General features: G+C 43.5%; 1 protein-coding gene across 1 annotated transcript in view; it reads left to right on the forward strand.

The window, feature by feature from the left end:
• Nucleotides 1-16,763, forward strand: part of LOC129705477 (PH domain leucine-rich repeat-containing protein phosphatase 2-like) — a 159,437-nt gene that overhangs the window by 122,862 nt on the left and 19,812 nt on the right. Inside the window, exons 15-18 of the mRNA XM_055649067.1 lie at nt 1,323-1,453; nt 3,357-3,470; nt 11,325-11,519; nt 16,463-16,694. Coding sequence (XP_055505042.1) covers nt 1,323-1,453; nt 3,357-3,470; nt 11,325-11,519; nt 16,463-16,694 — 672 coding nt within the window. The remainder of the gene's footprint in view (nt 1-1,322; nt 1,454-3,356; nt 3,471-11,324; nt 11,520-16,462; nt 16,695-16,763) is intronic.

Consider the following 16,763-nt stretch of genomic DNA (forward strand, 5'->3'; position numbering starts at 1 on the left):
CACATACTACAGAATTTAGTATGGGATCACATCCCACAATTTACAGAAGCCAATTAATCTACAAACCTGTGTGTCTTTGGATTGTGGGAGGAAACTGGAGAACCTGGAGAAAACCTGTGTGGCCACAGGGAGAATGTACAAGCTCTGCCCAGAACAGCACCTGTAGTCAGGATCGAACTGATAAGTGCGAGGTGTTGCATTTCAGGAAGTCAAACCAGACCAGACAAGGATTGAGTATAAAAGTTGGGAAGTTACATTACAGTGTACAAGACATTGGTGAGGCCACACTCGGAGTTATATGTTCAGTTTAGGTCACCCTAAAGATGTGTAAGAAAGATGTTGTTAAGCTGGAATGGGTGCAGGGAAAATGTATGAGGATGTTGCCGAGACTCCAGGGCCTGAATTTTAGGGAGAGGTTGAGCAAGCTGGGACTTTAGCACTGGAGGATGTAGGGGTAATCTTATAGAGGTGTATAAGATAATACATAGATACATAGAAAATAGGTGCAGGAGTAGGCCATTCGGCCCTTCGAGCCTGCACCGCCATTCAATATGATCATGGCTGATCATCCAACTCAGTATCCCGTACCTGCCTTCTCTCCATACCCCCTGATCCCTTTAGCCACAATGAGAAATAATGAGAGGAGTAGATTGGGTAAATGCACAATCTTTTACCCAGAGTAGGGGAATCAAGTAACCAGAGGATATAGATTTAGGGTAAGGGGGAAAGATTTAAGAGGAACCTGGGGCAACATTTTTTACACAAACGGCGGTGGTTTCAGTCTTGCATCATAGTTGAAGACCACGCTTGACAGCTTTGTGTAGGTCATAATCGCTATTCTTGTATAGTTGAATCTGCATTGTTATCCAATTTGAGTGACAACATCTCTCCCTGCAGAGACCCGGGTTCGATCCCAACTACGGGTGCTGTCTGTACAGAGTTTGTACGCTCTCCCCATGACTGCATGTTTTTTTTTTCTAAGTTCTTTGGTTTCGTCCAAAGGCTTACAGGCTTATAGGTTAGTTGGCTTGGTATAAATGCACAATTTCCGCTAGTCTGTGTAGGATAGTGTGTTAATGAGCGGGAATCAGTGCAAACTCCGTGGGCCGAAGGGCCTGTATCCGCTCTGTATCTCGAAACTAAACTAAACTAATAGGGACTAGTTCATGATAAACTGTTGAATAGTCACAAAGATTATCTGCTGGTGAATTGTAAACTGGCTCTGTCACTAACTGGTTGAGCAAATAATGTTACTTTGCTCAAATCTATTACCATTGTTACCAGTATTCTGCTTAATTTCAATTTTCTTCATTCTGTTTTAGTTGGTTGACCTCAGTTGCAACGAGCTTACGGAGATAATGATGCCTGAGACACTTCCGGCCTCATTGCAGGAACTGGACTTAGCTGGCAATCTAAATCTTGTTCTTGACCACAAGACATTGGAAATGTTCAGGTGAGAACCATCACCCTCAGTTCCAAGTATAGTTTCAAGCACAAGTAAAACATGGAAAAGTCTTGAAACATTAGGCTAGTTGGATGTGTCAAAGTTTCAGCTTAATGAACTTCTAATACAATTGAAAAATGTTAGAATTTAAAAAAACATAAAGATGTGAAGAAATAACGATATAGTCACAAAACAGCACAAGTGCGAGGTCTGTTATGTGGTAAAGGACAGGATTGATTGGACAACCAAAGTGATGTCAATAGAAATAAAACATGGGCCCAAGGATGTATAATGATCACAATATATTAGCAGGGAGGGGAAGGAATGATGCAGAAAGAAAGGAGATGGATATAGTTTGTTGATCATATAGAGCAACTCAACTTGTGAAGCCTTCAATCGGGAATACATTTACTATATATTTATGTTTATATATATTTATTTGTGTTTATTTATGTATAATATATATATTTATGTATATATATTAGTTTCTATATATTTATATACATATATCTGTTTCAATGCTTCACAAAATATGCTTATCTAGTATTTGCTCATTTCACAGGAGGAAATGAAAAAAATATTGTAGATATATCAAAGCCAAAGAGAAAGTACATTTAATTCTAAGGTTACAGAATTATAATTTAGAATTATAATTTATAGTTTATAATTTAGAATTAAATGTGCTTTCTCTTTGCGTGATAAATATCACAGCAAATTGCAGGTGTGATTTAAGGGCCTGTCCCACTTGCCGATTTTTTCGGCAACTGCCGCCGTCATATTAATGTCGCCAAAAGATTTTGAACATTTCAAAATCCTGCAGCGACAATAAAAATGTCATACGTCATCAAGGTGCGAATTTTTCGGTGACCTGATATGTCAGTCAATGGTGTCGGCAGTCGCCGAGAAAGTCGCCAAGTGGGACAGGCCCTTTAGAACCCAGAATATCAGTTCAGCACAAGAGCAGGCACTTCAGCCTAACGTTTGTGCCAAACATGATGCCAAGATCATTATCTGCCTACATATAATTCCTACCCTCCATTCCCTGCATATCCATATGCCCATCCTAAAGTTTCTTACATGCAACTATCATATCTGCCTCAACCACCACCCTGGAGCATTTTCCATGCATTCGTCACCCTCATATAAAAAAAACACCCCACACATCTGCTTGAAACTTTGCACCTTTCACCTTGCCCTCTGGTATTTCATTTTTCCATCCTGGCAAAAAGGTTTTGACTGTCTATCCTATCTATGCCTCTCATAATTTTATATACTTCAATCCGACCTCCCCATAACCTCTGCCGTTCCATTAAAAAACAAGCCAAATCTGTGCAACCTCTCCCTGTAGCTAATACCTCTAATCAAGGCATCATTCTGATAAACATTCTTTTTACCCTTTCCAAAGATTTCATATCCTTCCTTTAATGAGGCAACCGGAACTGCACAAAATACGCCAAATGCGGCCAAACCAATATCAGGTCATCTTGACTCTTATACTCAATATCCTGACCTATGAAAGCAAAAATTCTAACATTCTTCTTTACCATTCTGTCTATTTGTGCCGCCATTTTCTGGGGGTTGTAGACTTGGACCCCAAAATCCCAAAATGCTCTTTCACTGTAATACCAGTCATCTGCCAGCCTTTATTCCCAATGCAAAGACCAGTATGTTCTCTCCTCAGATTGGACAATACATATACTGTTTCAAGAAACCCTCTTGGAATTGCCTCACAATTTCTGCCCCATCTAAGGCTTTGCTACTGAGCAAGGTCCCAGTCAATATTGGGGAGTTAAAGTCATTTCTGTTGAACTGTTCGGCCTATTGCAAAATAATACATAATGAATGCTGCAATGAAAGTGATGTTTGTGAAAAATGGAAGTAAATTAAAATTACATGTATTTTTGTATTGCAGTCATATCACCACTCTGAAAATTGATCAGAAACCTCCTGCACCATGTAATGATTCAGTTGGGAATCCTACTATATGGAATCATGGCTATTCTGAAATGGCGGGACATAGAAATAAGTAGGTACAGCAGAAATAAGCTTGTTTACTGATATCTCCTTCTGATTGAAATATTATCAGTTTGTTTAATTATTTCCCCATGGTGCACTCTTTTTTAATTCTTCTTTGCCATCTTCGACTCTTTAATGTAAACCTATCCTGAAACTTCTTCAAGTTCAGCTTTCTTCGTTGTCTTCCAACTCCTTTGAAAGTCGATCATTTATACTACATTATGCGATCATTCCTTATTATGCAATAATCTGCCTACTTTCTGCTCTGTGAAATGCCTTGCAATATCCTTTTACCTTAAATTACAAATGCAAGTTAGATTGTAATTTGTATTGTTCACTGAATTTTAAAGGAACTCATTAATTAATTGAAGATAGACACAAAAAGCTGGAGTAACTCAGCGGGACAGGCAGCATCTCATTTCGGGTAAAGAAAGTCACGGGAAAGAGAAACGAGATATGGACGATGATGCAGAGAGATAAATGAATGAAAGATATGCAAAAAAAGTAACGATAAAGGAAACAGGCCATTGTTAGCTGTTTGTTGGGTAAAAACGAGAAGCTGGTGCGACTTGTGTGGGGGAGGGATAGAAAGAGAGGGAATGCCGGGGTTACTTGAAGTTAGAGAAATCAATAATTATACCACTGATCTGTAAGCTGCCCAAGTGAAATATGAGATGCTGTTCCTTCAATTTGCGTTTAACCTCACTCTGACAACCTAGGACAGAAAGTTCAGGGTGGGAATGGCAAGGAGAATTAAAGTGTTTAGCAACAGGAAGATCAGGTTGGTTCAGGTGGACTGGGTGAAGGTATTCAGCTAAACGATTGCCTAGTCTGCTTTCGGTCTCGCCAATGTATAAGAGTCCACATCTTGAACAGCGGATACAGTAGATGAAGTTGGAGGAGGCGCAAGTGAACCTCTGCCTAACCTGAATGGACTGTTGCGGTCCCTGGACAGAGTTGAGGGAGGAGGTATAGGGCGAGGTGTTGCATGTTCTGCGGTACAGGGGAAGGTAACTGGGGAGGGGATTGTTTGGGTGGGAAGAGATGAGTTAACCAGGGAATTGCGGAGGGAACGGTCTCTGCGGAAGGCAGAATGGGGTGGAGATGGGAAGATGTGACTAGTGTTGAGTTCCATTGGAGGTGGCGAAAATATTGGAGGATTATGTGTTGTATATGACGGATGATGATGTGGAAGGCAAGGACTAGGGGGATTCTGTCTCAGTTGCGACTAGGGGGAGGGGGAGCAAGAGCGGAGCTGCGGGGTACCGAGGAGACATGAGTGAGGGCCTCATCTATGATGGGAGAGGGGAACCCCCGTTCGCTAAACAATGAGGACATCTCGGATGTCCTGGTATGGAACGCGTCATCTTGGGCCCAGATGCAGCGCAGACGGAGGAATTGGGAGTGGGGGATAGAATCTTTGCAGGAAATCAGATTTAGATTATTTTATTGCATATAAAATTCTTTGTTCACGTGAAGCTTACAGAGTAAACGTGATAATGATAGATACAAGAATTAATACCACAATGAATGCAAAACAGTGGAATGGTGGAAAGGTTGTAGTGCAATTGTGTTATTTAGATTCACTGGCTATATATTGCATGGAGCAATACCAACAACAGAGTAAGTAATTAAACACTGGTTAACTAAACATCTTTGACCTTGTACATCTCAACAACTTTCAACAAATGGCTGCTGCAAAACGAATTGTGTCCCGACCGGTCCCGCACTAGTCCCAAGTCACCGTCCTCCGATTGGACGGTGCTCCCGATATACTGCACACGTGTATACCCGTGTCGTTCCCAGCCTGCAGGGCTTCCAGCGAGCATGTGCGTACGGTAAAGGAGCGGAAGTTGTCTGTTGGGAACGGTTCATTCCCCCCCCCCCCCCCCACACCCTCATGGACCATGGACCGCGAGCAGGGGTGCTGGTTCTTTATAGGTGTCTTTGTGCTCAGTGGTGAATGGGATGGTTTGCTGTGAAGTTCCCCGCTACTCAACGCAGCTCCCCTTGGTTCATCAATCTAGCTGCGGGGTCGTAAACATGAGCCACTTCTGTAGCTTCATTGGGTCAAATGATCCAGGCCATGGTTTACAGGGGACCCACTTGGTGGTGCTTTTTGCATCTTCTGACTAATAGGGCAAATGTGTACAATATTTTCACTATCAGTGCCCATTTGTGGCTAGCACACGTAGCTTCTTGCAAGTGCCTTCATTCTAATCACACCCGGGTGAGCATCATGCAGATCACGGTGTATGTGTTTATAGTCTTGAGAGAGAACCACTACTTGGTTACCCCATAATGTGCAGATGACCTATAGGCTGAGTTCATGTTGATGATGTTGTAATTCGGGGGAAGGCCTGGCAGGACCTGTGATAGATGTGAATCCCGAGCTGTCCAGTGCCTGATGACGCAACATTTAATTGGTGTTTCATCTGGGCTTTGTAACAGGTGAAAAGCTTTGAATGGAGGCATCCTCAACGTTGTCCTTTTCCAGCATATACTTCATTGTATATGAGTAAGCAGATATGGTTAACATTCTCAGTGACAACATTAACTGGATACTTTGTGATTTCCCCCATCAGATCTAGTACAGGCTTTCAGTTTAGTTTATTGTCACGTGTACGGAGGTATAGTCAAAAGCTTTTATTGCTTGCTATCCAGTCAGCGGAAAGACAATACACGATTACGAATGAGCCATTTACAGTGTATAGACACATGATAAGACTGGATAGACTTGGCTTGTACTCGCTAGAATTTAGAAGATTGAAGGGGGATCTTATAGAAACTTACAAAATTCTTAAGGGGTTGGACAGGCTAGATGCAGGAAGATTGTTCCCGATGTTGGGGAAGTCCAGAACAAGGGGTCACAGTTTAAGGATAAGGGAGAAATCTTTTAGGACCGAGATGAGAAAAACATTTTTCACACGGAGAGTGGTGAATCTGTGGAATTCTCTGCCACAGAAGGCAGTTGAGGCCAGTTCATTGGCTATATTTAAGAGGGAGTTAGATGTGGTCCTTGTGGCTAAAGGGATCAGGGGGTATGGAGAGAAGGCAGGTACAGGATACTGAGTTGGAAGATCAGCCATGATCATATTGAATGGCGGTGCAGGCTCGAAGGGCCGAATGGCCTACTCCTGCAACAATTTTCTATGTTTCTATAAGGGAATAACATTTAGGTAAAGGTAAAGCCAGCAAATTCCGATCAAGGATAGTCTGAGGGTCTCCAATGATGTAGATAGTTGTTCAGCACTGCTCTCCAGTTGTGGTAGTCGTAAACATGAGTTACCTGATAACAGCTGGGAAGAAATTGTCCCTGAATCTGGAAATGTGTGTTTTCACACATCTATGCCCGATGGGAGAGGGGAGAAGAGGGCCAAAGTGCGACTGGTCCTTGATTATGCTGCTGGCCTTGCCGAGGCAGCGTGAGGTATCAATGGAGTCAGTAAAAGGGAGGTTGGTTTGTGTGATGGTCTGGGCCACGTCCACAATTGGCTGCAATTTCTTTCAATCTTGGATGGAGCTGTTCCCATACCGCTGTGATGCATCCTGATAAAATGCTTTCCATGGTGCATCTGTAGAAGTGGGTGAGAGTTGTTGTTGTGGACATGCCAAACTTCCTAAGCCTTCTAAGGAAGTGCTTTATTGGTCGTTGCTTCAATATGGGTGGTCCAGGAGAGGTTGTTGGTGATATTGACTCCAAGGAATTAGAGGTTTTCATCCATCTACTTTGGCACCGTCGATGTAAACTGGTGTATGTGTACCATTCACCTCCTGAAGTCAATCACTTACTTCCTTGTCTTGCTGACTTTGAGAGAAACGCTTGATACTAAACATCATAGTAAGGGCTTCTTGATCGAGCTGTGAGTAATTTGTCCCCGCCAAAGACACTGTCTTGACACAACCGCAACGGGAATCTCTGTTCCGCATGGCATTCGCTATAGAACGGTCCCAACCCCTATGGCAAGTCATCACAGGCTTCTTTGGATCCTGATGCACCAGAACGGGCACCAACCTAAGGCTGTTTTTATTTGTTCAAATGCCTTCGGATCAGCTCTTGACCATGCCCAACATTGGCCCTTCTGCAGTAGACGGTGTAAAGGCTTTTACACTGTGGACGACTTATTTATGAACCTGTTGTAATAGTCATACAGTCATACAGTCTGGAAATAGGCCCTTCAGCCCAACTTGCTCACACCGACCAACATGTCCCATTGTTGAACAGGATTATTTTCCCTTCGATCTTTTCTAAATAAATATACTGAAACAACACACCGTTCTTGCTTCAACAAGTTTATTCTTCACCCCGGGGGACTTACTCTGGTCTACGACCTGTCACTCTCTTGGAGTTCCAAGTGTTCCCAGGGTAAGTGGTTTACAATAGGCATAATACAAGAATATAAGCAGTAGCAAGCAGAAGCAAATTTGGCACGCTTTCTTGTTCCTCCAATTATCGTGACACGGTATGTGTGTCAAGGCAAAGGTCAGGTTCCTTAAGACAAGTGACTCACAAGTGCATGTTCGCATTATCACAGTGATCAGGTTAAATAACTCAAACAATTGAATCGCAAGCGCATGATCTCATTATCACAGTCAGGTTCCTCAAAATGAGTGACTAACTTCGTCATCACAGCTGCAACAGAACCTAATATTTCCCACTGTCATTTTCCACTAACTTATACAGCAAAAACCAAACTCGTCACCATCTACACTAGTCTCACCTGCCAGTGTTTGGTCAACCTATCTAAACCTATCCTATCCATGTACATGTCTAAATGTTTCTTAAATGTTGCGATAGTACCTGCCACAACTACTTCCTCTACCAGCTTGTTTCATATTCCCACCACCCTTTATGTACAAAAGTTATCCCTCAGGTTCCTAATAAATCTTTCCCCCTCCCCTAACCTTAAACCTATGTCCTCTGGTTCTCAATTCCTCTCTCTGGGCAAGTGACTCTGTGCGTCTACCCGATCTATTCCTCTCATAATTTTATACAGCTCTATAAGATCACCCCTCATTCGCCTGTGCACCAAGGAATAGAGTCCTAGGCTGCTCAACCTCTCCCTATAGCTCAGGCCCTCAAGTCCTGGCAACATCTTCGTAAATCTTCTCCGCACCCTATCCAGCATGACAACATCTTTGCTATAACATGGTTTCCAAAACTGGATACAATACTCTAAATGTGGCCTCACCAAAGTCTTATATAATTGCAACATGACCTCTCAACATCGATACTCAATACCCTGCTGATGGCCAATGTGCTTAAATCCTTTTTGAGCACCCGATCTACCTGTGACGCCACTTTCAAGGAATTATGTATCCCTCTGCTCTACAACACTCCCAAGAGCCCTGCCATTCACTGTGTATGTCATGCCCAGGTTAGATTTCCCACAATGCAACACCTCACATATCTCTGCATTGAATTCCGTCAACTATTCCTCAGCCCACCTGCCTAAGCTGATCAAGATCCTGCTGCAACTTTTAACAACCATCTTCACTATCTACAATACCACCCACGGTAATGTCATCTGCAAACTTGCTAATCATGCCACGTACGTTCTCATCCAAATCATTGATACAGCAATGGGTGCAGCATCCAAATCATTGATACAGATGACAAACAGCAATGGGTGCAGCAGCAAACCCTGAGGCACACGACTAGTCACAGGCCTCCAGTCTGAAAAGCAACCTTCCACAATCCCACTCCACTGCCTTCAATGCAGCCATTATCTATCCATTCAGCTACCTCCCCATAGATTCCATACTATATAACCTTCCAGAGTAATCTGCCACTCTCAACCTTGTTGAATGCCTTGCTGAAATCCATGTATACAATGTCTACAGCTCAGGCTGTAAGGCATTTGTAAAGAATTAGTATGACACTCATGTCTTGACCCAAGAAGAGTAAGGTGACGTGCCTCAATGACTATCGACCAGTGGCACTAACGCCGGTGGTGATGAAGTGCTGTGAGAGGTTGATCATGGAGCAAATCAACTACCTGGACCCAGTGCAGTTCGCTTACCGCCACAACAGATCAACGGTGGATGCGATCTCGCTGGCCCTCCACTCCGCTCTGGACCACTTGGACAACAAAAAAACTCATATGTCAGGCTGTTATTCATAGATTACAGCTCGGCATTTAACACAATCATCCCCACCAAGCTGGTTACCAAACTCACAGAACTGGGTCTCTGCACATCCCTCTGCGATTGGATCCTCGACTTCCTCAATCACAGACCACAGTCTGTTCGAATTGGTCGAAATGTGTCAGCTTCGATAACAATCAGCACGGGAGCACCTCAAGGCTGCGTGCTCAGCCCCCTGCTGTACTCACTGTATACTCATGACTGCGTAGCCGGTCACAGTGCGAACTCCATCATCAAGTTCGCTGATGACACCACTGTTGTGGGACGTATCACTGATGGGGATGAGTCAGAGTATAGAAGAGAGATCGAGCAACTGTCCATATGGTGCCAGCACAATAACCTGGCCCTCAACACCAGCAAAACCAAGGAACTGATTGTGGACTTTGGAAGGAGTAGGAGAGGGACCCACAGCCCCGTTTATATCAACGATGGTTGAAAGGGTCAAGAGCTTCAGATTCCTGGGCGTGCACATCTCTGAGGATCTTTCCTGGTCCGAGAACACTAATGCAATTATCAAGAAAGCTCATCAGCACCTCTACTTCCTGAGAAGATTACGGAGAGTCGGTTTGTCAAGGAGGACTCTCTCTAACTCTCTAACTTCTACAGGTGCACAGTAGAGAGCATGCATCGTGGCTTGGTTCGGCAACTTGAGCGCCCTGGAAAGGAAATGACTACAAAAGGTAGTAAACACTACCCAGTCCATCATCGGCTTTGACCTTCCATCGAGGGAATTTATCGCAGTCGCTGCCTCATAAAGGCTGGCAGTTTCATCAAAGACCCACAACATCCTGGCCACACACTCAACTCCCTGCTACCTTCAGGTAGAAGGTACAGGAGCCTGAAGACTGCAACAACCAGGTTCAGGAATAGCTACTGCCCCACAGCCAACAGGCTATTAAACCTGGCTTAGTCAAAACTTTGATTATTAGTAACCAATTATCTGTTATTTGCACTTTCTCATTTTATTTATTCATGTGTGTGTATATTTATATTATAGTATATGGCCACATTGATCTGTTTTGTAGTAAATGCCTACTATGTTCTGTGTGCTGAAACAAAGCAAGAATTTCATTGTCCTAACAGGGACACATGACAATAAACTCACTTGAACTTGAACTTGACTTTAAATTTTTTTTGTTTGTATTTTCTTTGCCATAATTAAAATGCCAGATTTTATCATGCAGTAAATGATTATTTTCTCAAATCCATTGAAGAGTTATGCATGATTTTTTAGCAAACCATTTACTATCTACAATCTGTGTCATGGTGTCAAACAATAAATTTGTTATATACATATTCAGGACTCGAGGCCCTGAGCTAAAGGGAGCAGGCTAGGACTTTATTCCTTTGAGTGAAAGAGGATGAAGGGTGATCTTACAAAGTACAAAATTATGAGAGGAATAGATTAGGTAAATGCCCATAGGGGAATCGAGAACCAGAGGGCATAATTCAGGTATATCCGTGGACAATGTGAAGCCAGAGAGAAAATTGCAGGTGCACTGGCTGAGATTAAATACAGGTAAACGCACTAGCCCAGAGTGGGGGAATCGAGAACCAGAGTTCACAGGGTTAAGGTGAGGGGGAGATATTTAACAGGTGTAGCAGCCGACTTTTATCTTCATAGCAATCAATCTTAATAGCCTTTGAGAACTATTGTCAGTTTGGTGATAGGTAGTAAACCTTGATCTTTATTAAATGTATATTTTTGCTTTTCTAGACTCTGTCTTTCAGTTCTTGCCCTGGATAGCTTTGGAGATAATCCAGAAGCATTGTACGGTATATTCGACGGAGACAAGAACATGGAAATTCCTCGTTTATTGCAATGTACTGTGGGAGATGTACTGGCAGAAGAATTGCAGCAGTCGTGCATAAGCACTGTATACATGACCCACACATTCCTTGTCTCACACAGGTGAGTAATGTGCAACCTTACATGTACCAAAATACAGCACCTTTTAGGCTTACAATACTTTGATCATAATCTTTAGAAAGGAATCCGATGTACTTCATGTGTAATAGCTAAAGCATATAAAGCTACCACTGACAATTTTGCAAATCAGCACGGAACAGTGGCAGGATTGCAGTTCCCATTATAGAAGCTAGAATATTTGACACGGAGCAGTACAGCACAGGGACACACCATTCAGCCCACAGCTTCCGTGCTGAACATGTACGGGAAAATATCTTAAATGCTGTTATTGCATCTGCCTCCACCACCATCCACGGCAGCACTTTCCAGCCATTCAACCCCTACTGTGTAAATAACTTGTCCTGCACAATTCCCTTAAACTTTGCCCCTCTCACTTTATAGCCATGCCCATTAAGCCCCTGTCCCACTTACGTGTCCTTGGCATGCTAATTACGCGACCTCGTGGTCGCGTTGAGGCGCGACGGTCCCGCGAAGGTCGGGTGCGACTTCATGCGTTCGCACAGCCATCTGGAGCGCGTGACGTCGTCATTTGAAGATGAACACAAAATGCAGGAGTAACTCAGCGGGACCGGCAGCATCTCTGGAGAGAAGCAATGGGTGATGTTGTGGGTCGAGACCCTTCTTCAGACTGAAAGAAGGGTCTTGACCTGAAACGTCATCCATTCTTTCTCTCCAGAGATGCTGCCGGTCCTGCTGACTTACTCCTGCATTTTGTGTCTATCCTCAATTTTCCTGGCCCCGCTCTGGGAGTAGAAGTGAGGGCGGATCCGGACCACAACGGCCGTGAACCCCAGGCTGAGTTTGACGATCGTTTGCCTGCTTCTGCTGCTGTTGGAGGTGAGACGTTGCATTGCACCAGGGTCTTGGGCCTGTCCCACTTTGGCCGTCAGTTACGCGACAGGCCGGTGGCGCGCAAAGATTTTGTTTTCTACAAAATTTCGGAGCGCCGCGCGATATCGCGCACAACTCCATACCCCTCCGCGCTTCTCAATGGGACCTGCCACGCGCGGCCACATGATGCCCGTGCGCCTTAATGCGACAACGAGGTCGCGTAATTTGCGTGCCAACGACACGTAAGCGGGACAGGGCCTTTAGTATTTAATATTTCCATCCCATCAAAAAGAGTCTGATTATTGATGCCCCTCATAATGTTATTTACTTCTATCAGGTCTCCCCCTCAACCACTGGTGCATCCCAGAGATAACAATCCTAGTTTGTCCAACGTCCCCCGGTAGCTATTACCCCCCTAGTCCAGGCATCATTGTAGTCAACCTCCTCTGCCCCCTTTCCACAGCTTCCTGACTCTTGTACTCAATGCCCCAAACAATAAAAGCATACCATATGCCTTCTTTAACACTCTATTTACTTTTAGGGACAATAGACAACAGGTGCAGGAGTAGGTCATTCAGCCCTTCAAGCCAGCACTGCATTCACTCTGATCATAGCTGATCATCCAAAATCAGTACCCCGTTCCTGCCTTTTCCCCATATCCCTTGACTCTGCTAACTTTAACTAACTCTCTCTTGAAAGCATCCAGAGAACCGTCCTCCAACGCGACTACTAAGGTCTCCAAATTTGAGGAAGGACATTCTTGCTATTAAGGGAGTGCAGCGTAGGTTCACGGGGTTAATTCCCAGGATGGCGAGACCGTGATATGTTGAAAGAATAGAGCGACTGGGCTAGTATACACTGGACTTTAGAAGGATGAGAGGGCATCTTATTGAAACATAAGATTATTAAGGGATTGGACATGCTAGAGGCAGGAAACATGTTCCTGATGTTGGGGGAGTCCAGAACCAGGGGTCACAGTTTAAGAATAAGAAGTAGGCCATTTAAAATGGAATGAGGAAAAATGTTCACCCAGAGAGTTGTGAATCTGTGGAATTCTCTGCCTCAGAAGGCAGTGGAGTCCGGTAGGGCTCTTAATAGCGGTCAGGGGATATGAGAAGAAGGCAGGAACGGGGTACTGATTGGGGAAGATCAGCCATGATTACATTGATTGGCGGTGCTGCCTCGAATGGCCTACTCCTGCACCTATTGTCTATTGCCTATTGTTCCTATAACCTCTGACACCCATAATAATCAAGAATCTATCTCTGCCTTAAAAATATCCGCTGACTTGGCCTCCACAGCCTTCTGTGGCAAAGAATTCCACAGATTCACCACCCTCTGACGAAATAAATGTATTCTCATCTCCTTCTTAAAAGAACATCCTTTAGTTCTGAGGCTATAACCTCTAGTCCTAGACTCTCCCACTACTGGAAACCTCCTCTCCACATCCACTCTATCCAAGCCTTTCACTATTCTGTACGTTTCGATGAGGTCCCCCCTCATTCTTCCGTACTCTAGTGAGTACAGGCCCAGTGCCGACAAACGCTCATTGTAGTTAACCAACTCATTCCTGAGATCATTCCATGCTCCTCTCCTGTGCCAACAAATCCTTCCTCAGATATGATGCCCAAAATTGTTCCCAATATATTACAAATGTGGCCTTACCAGCGCCTAATAGATCCTCAGCATTACATCCTTATTTTTGTATTCCAACCCTTTTCAATATAAATTTGAGTTTGCTTTCTTTACTTCCGATTCGACTTGCAGATTAACTTTTTGGGAATCCTGCACCAGCACTCCCAAGTCCCTTTGCACCTCCAATTTCTGGATTTTTTTCTCCATTTAGGAAATAGTCTACGCCTACTAACAAAATGCATGACTCCACACTTTGCTACACTATATTCCATCTGCCACTTCTCTGTCCACTCTCCCAACCTGTCTATGTCCTTCTGCAGAGTCCCTGCTTTCTCTACACTACCCGCCCTTCCACCTATTTTCGTATCACCGGCAAACTTGGCCACAAAGCCATCAATCCCCTCGTCCAAATCATTAATATACAACGTGAAGAGTAGTGGCCCCAGCACTGATCCCAGCGGAACTCCACTAGTCACTGGCAGCCAACCAGAAAAATGCCCCCTTTATTGCCACTCTTTGCCTTCTGCCATCCGGCCAACCTGCTATCCATGCTAGTATCTTCCTTTTGATATCGTGGGCTCTCATCTTCTTTAGCAGCCTCACCTGTGGCACCTTATCAAAGGCTGTCTGAGAATCTAGGTAAACAACATCTACTGACTCTCCTTTGTCATGCTATTCACTTTTTCAAAGAATTCCAGAAAATCTGTTCGGCAAGACTTCCCCTTCACAAAGCCATGCTGACTTCAGCCTATATTGTCGTGAACTTCCAAGTACTCCGTAACCTCATCCTTTATAATGGACTAAAATCTTACCAACCACTGAAGTCAGAGTAACTGGCCAATAGTTCCCACTATTCTGCTTTACTCCCTTCTATTCTGCGGGGTAATATTGGCAATTTTCCAATCATCTGAGACCACTCCTGTCTCTATTGATTCTTGAAACATCACTATTAACACCTCCACAATCTCTACGTTATTCAAAAGTTATTCAACTCCTCCGCCATGTCTTTATTCCCTATTATCACTTCTCCTGCATCATTTCCCAGCTATCCAATGTCCACTCTTGCCTCTTTCTTGCCCTTATATAACTGAAATTTGTGGCATTGCTGTTCCACTGTCATCCCTGCTAGGGTCCCTTTTTTAGTCAATTTGGCCAGCTCCTCCCTCGTGACTCTATAGCCCCCTTTGTTCAGCTGTAATACCGCCACATCCGATTTCACCTTCTCCCTCTCATGTTGCAAATTAAAACTTATCATGTTGTGGTCGCTGTGGTTCATTTACCTTGAGTTCACTTTTAAATCCGGTTCATTACATAACACTAAATCTAGAATTGCCCTTTTCCCTAGTAGGCTCCACAACAAGCTGCTCTAAGAATCCGTCTCGGAGGCACTCTACAAATTTCCTTTATTGGGGTCCAGCACCAACCTGACTTTCCCAGTCTACCTGCATGTTGAAAACTCCCATGACCACCGTAGCATTGCCTTTCTTGCATGCCAATTATATCTCCTGATGTAACTTGTACCGTATACCCTGGCTACTGTTTGGGGGCCTGTAAATAACTTCCATTAGGGTATTTTTACCCTTACAATTTCTCAGCATTATCCACAATGACTCTACATCTTCTGATCCTACATCACCCTTCGCTAAGGACTGAATTTCATACCTAACCACCCCACCCCCTCTGCCCATTTGTCTGTCTTTCCAATAGGACATATAACCCTGAATATTCAGCTTGTTCAGATTAAACCAGAGCACCCAGAGAAAACCCACACAGGTCACAGGAAGAATGTACAAACTCTGTACAGACGGCACCCGTGGTCAGGATTGAACCCGGGTCTCCGGTGCTGTAAGACAGCAACTCTACCACTGTAACACTGTGCCACTCAGAATGGCTTGCAAAATATGTAGGGTACTGGGTTAAAGAATATAATCATAATGTGACATTCAATTAACCATTAATTAATTAATTGAAATACAATTCTTTGCCCTCCATTCTCAACAGGCTAGGACAGGTAGGCAACAATTATAGAATTTGTCACCCAATGGCTCTGGCAATGAGCTAATTTGCCTGCATTGGAGACATTAAAATGAAATAGAGGCAACAGTATCATTTGGGATGGAATAATTTTTCAAGTGCAGTGTGCAATTGTACATTGCAGCACATATTGAAGTTTTAATTCATTATTTTCAGAAAGAGATGAAACATATTTAATGAACCTATTTTCTATTATTCTATTAAGATTTTTTTCTATGTTAACCTTTTATAAATAATTTCACCATTTCAGTATTGATTTCATTTTGACTAGTTTCTCTTTTCGTTTAGTTACCTAATAATTGCATGATTGTATCCCATAATAAAGTAACGAATATATCACTGAATCCAAACTGCATCCAATTTTCTGTATTAAGAGATTGAATGCAAAACTTCATGCAATTCTCCTTGTAATGTTTTATTTTAAGAAAACTGGGAATGGTGGGACAGAAGTTGGGTTCTTCAACTGTGTTGTGTCACATTCGCCGTGATCCCATTGACCACAGCAGCTACTTCACTCTTACCGTGGCAAATGTGGGCAATAGCCAAGTGGTGTTGTGCAGAGATGGACAGCCATTGTCACTTTCAAAGTTGTTCAGCCTTGAACAGTGCGCTGAGGAGCTGGCAAGAGTGAAACAACAAAAAGCCATTATAACTGAGGTAAGTTTCACTGTTTCACGTTTTTAACCTGTAAACCTAAGGTTTTGAAGCAGGCACCTCTTTGCTAAT

The sequence above is a fragment of the Leucoraja erinacea genome, chromosome 17, assembly GCF_028641065.1.
Source record: "Leucoraja erinacea ecotype New England chromosome 17, Leri_hhj_1, whole genome shotgun sequence".
Lineage (NCBI taxonomy): Eukaryota > Metazoa > Chordata > Chondrichthyes > Rajiformes > Rajidae > Leucoraja > Leucoraja erinaceus.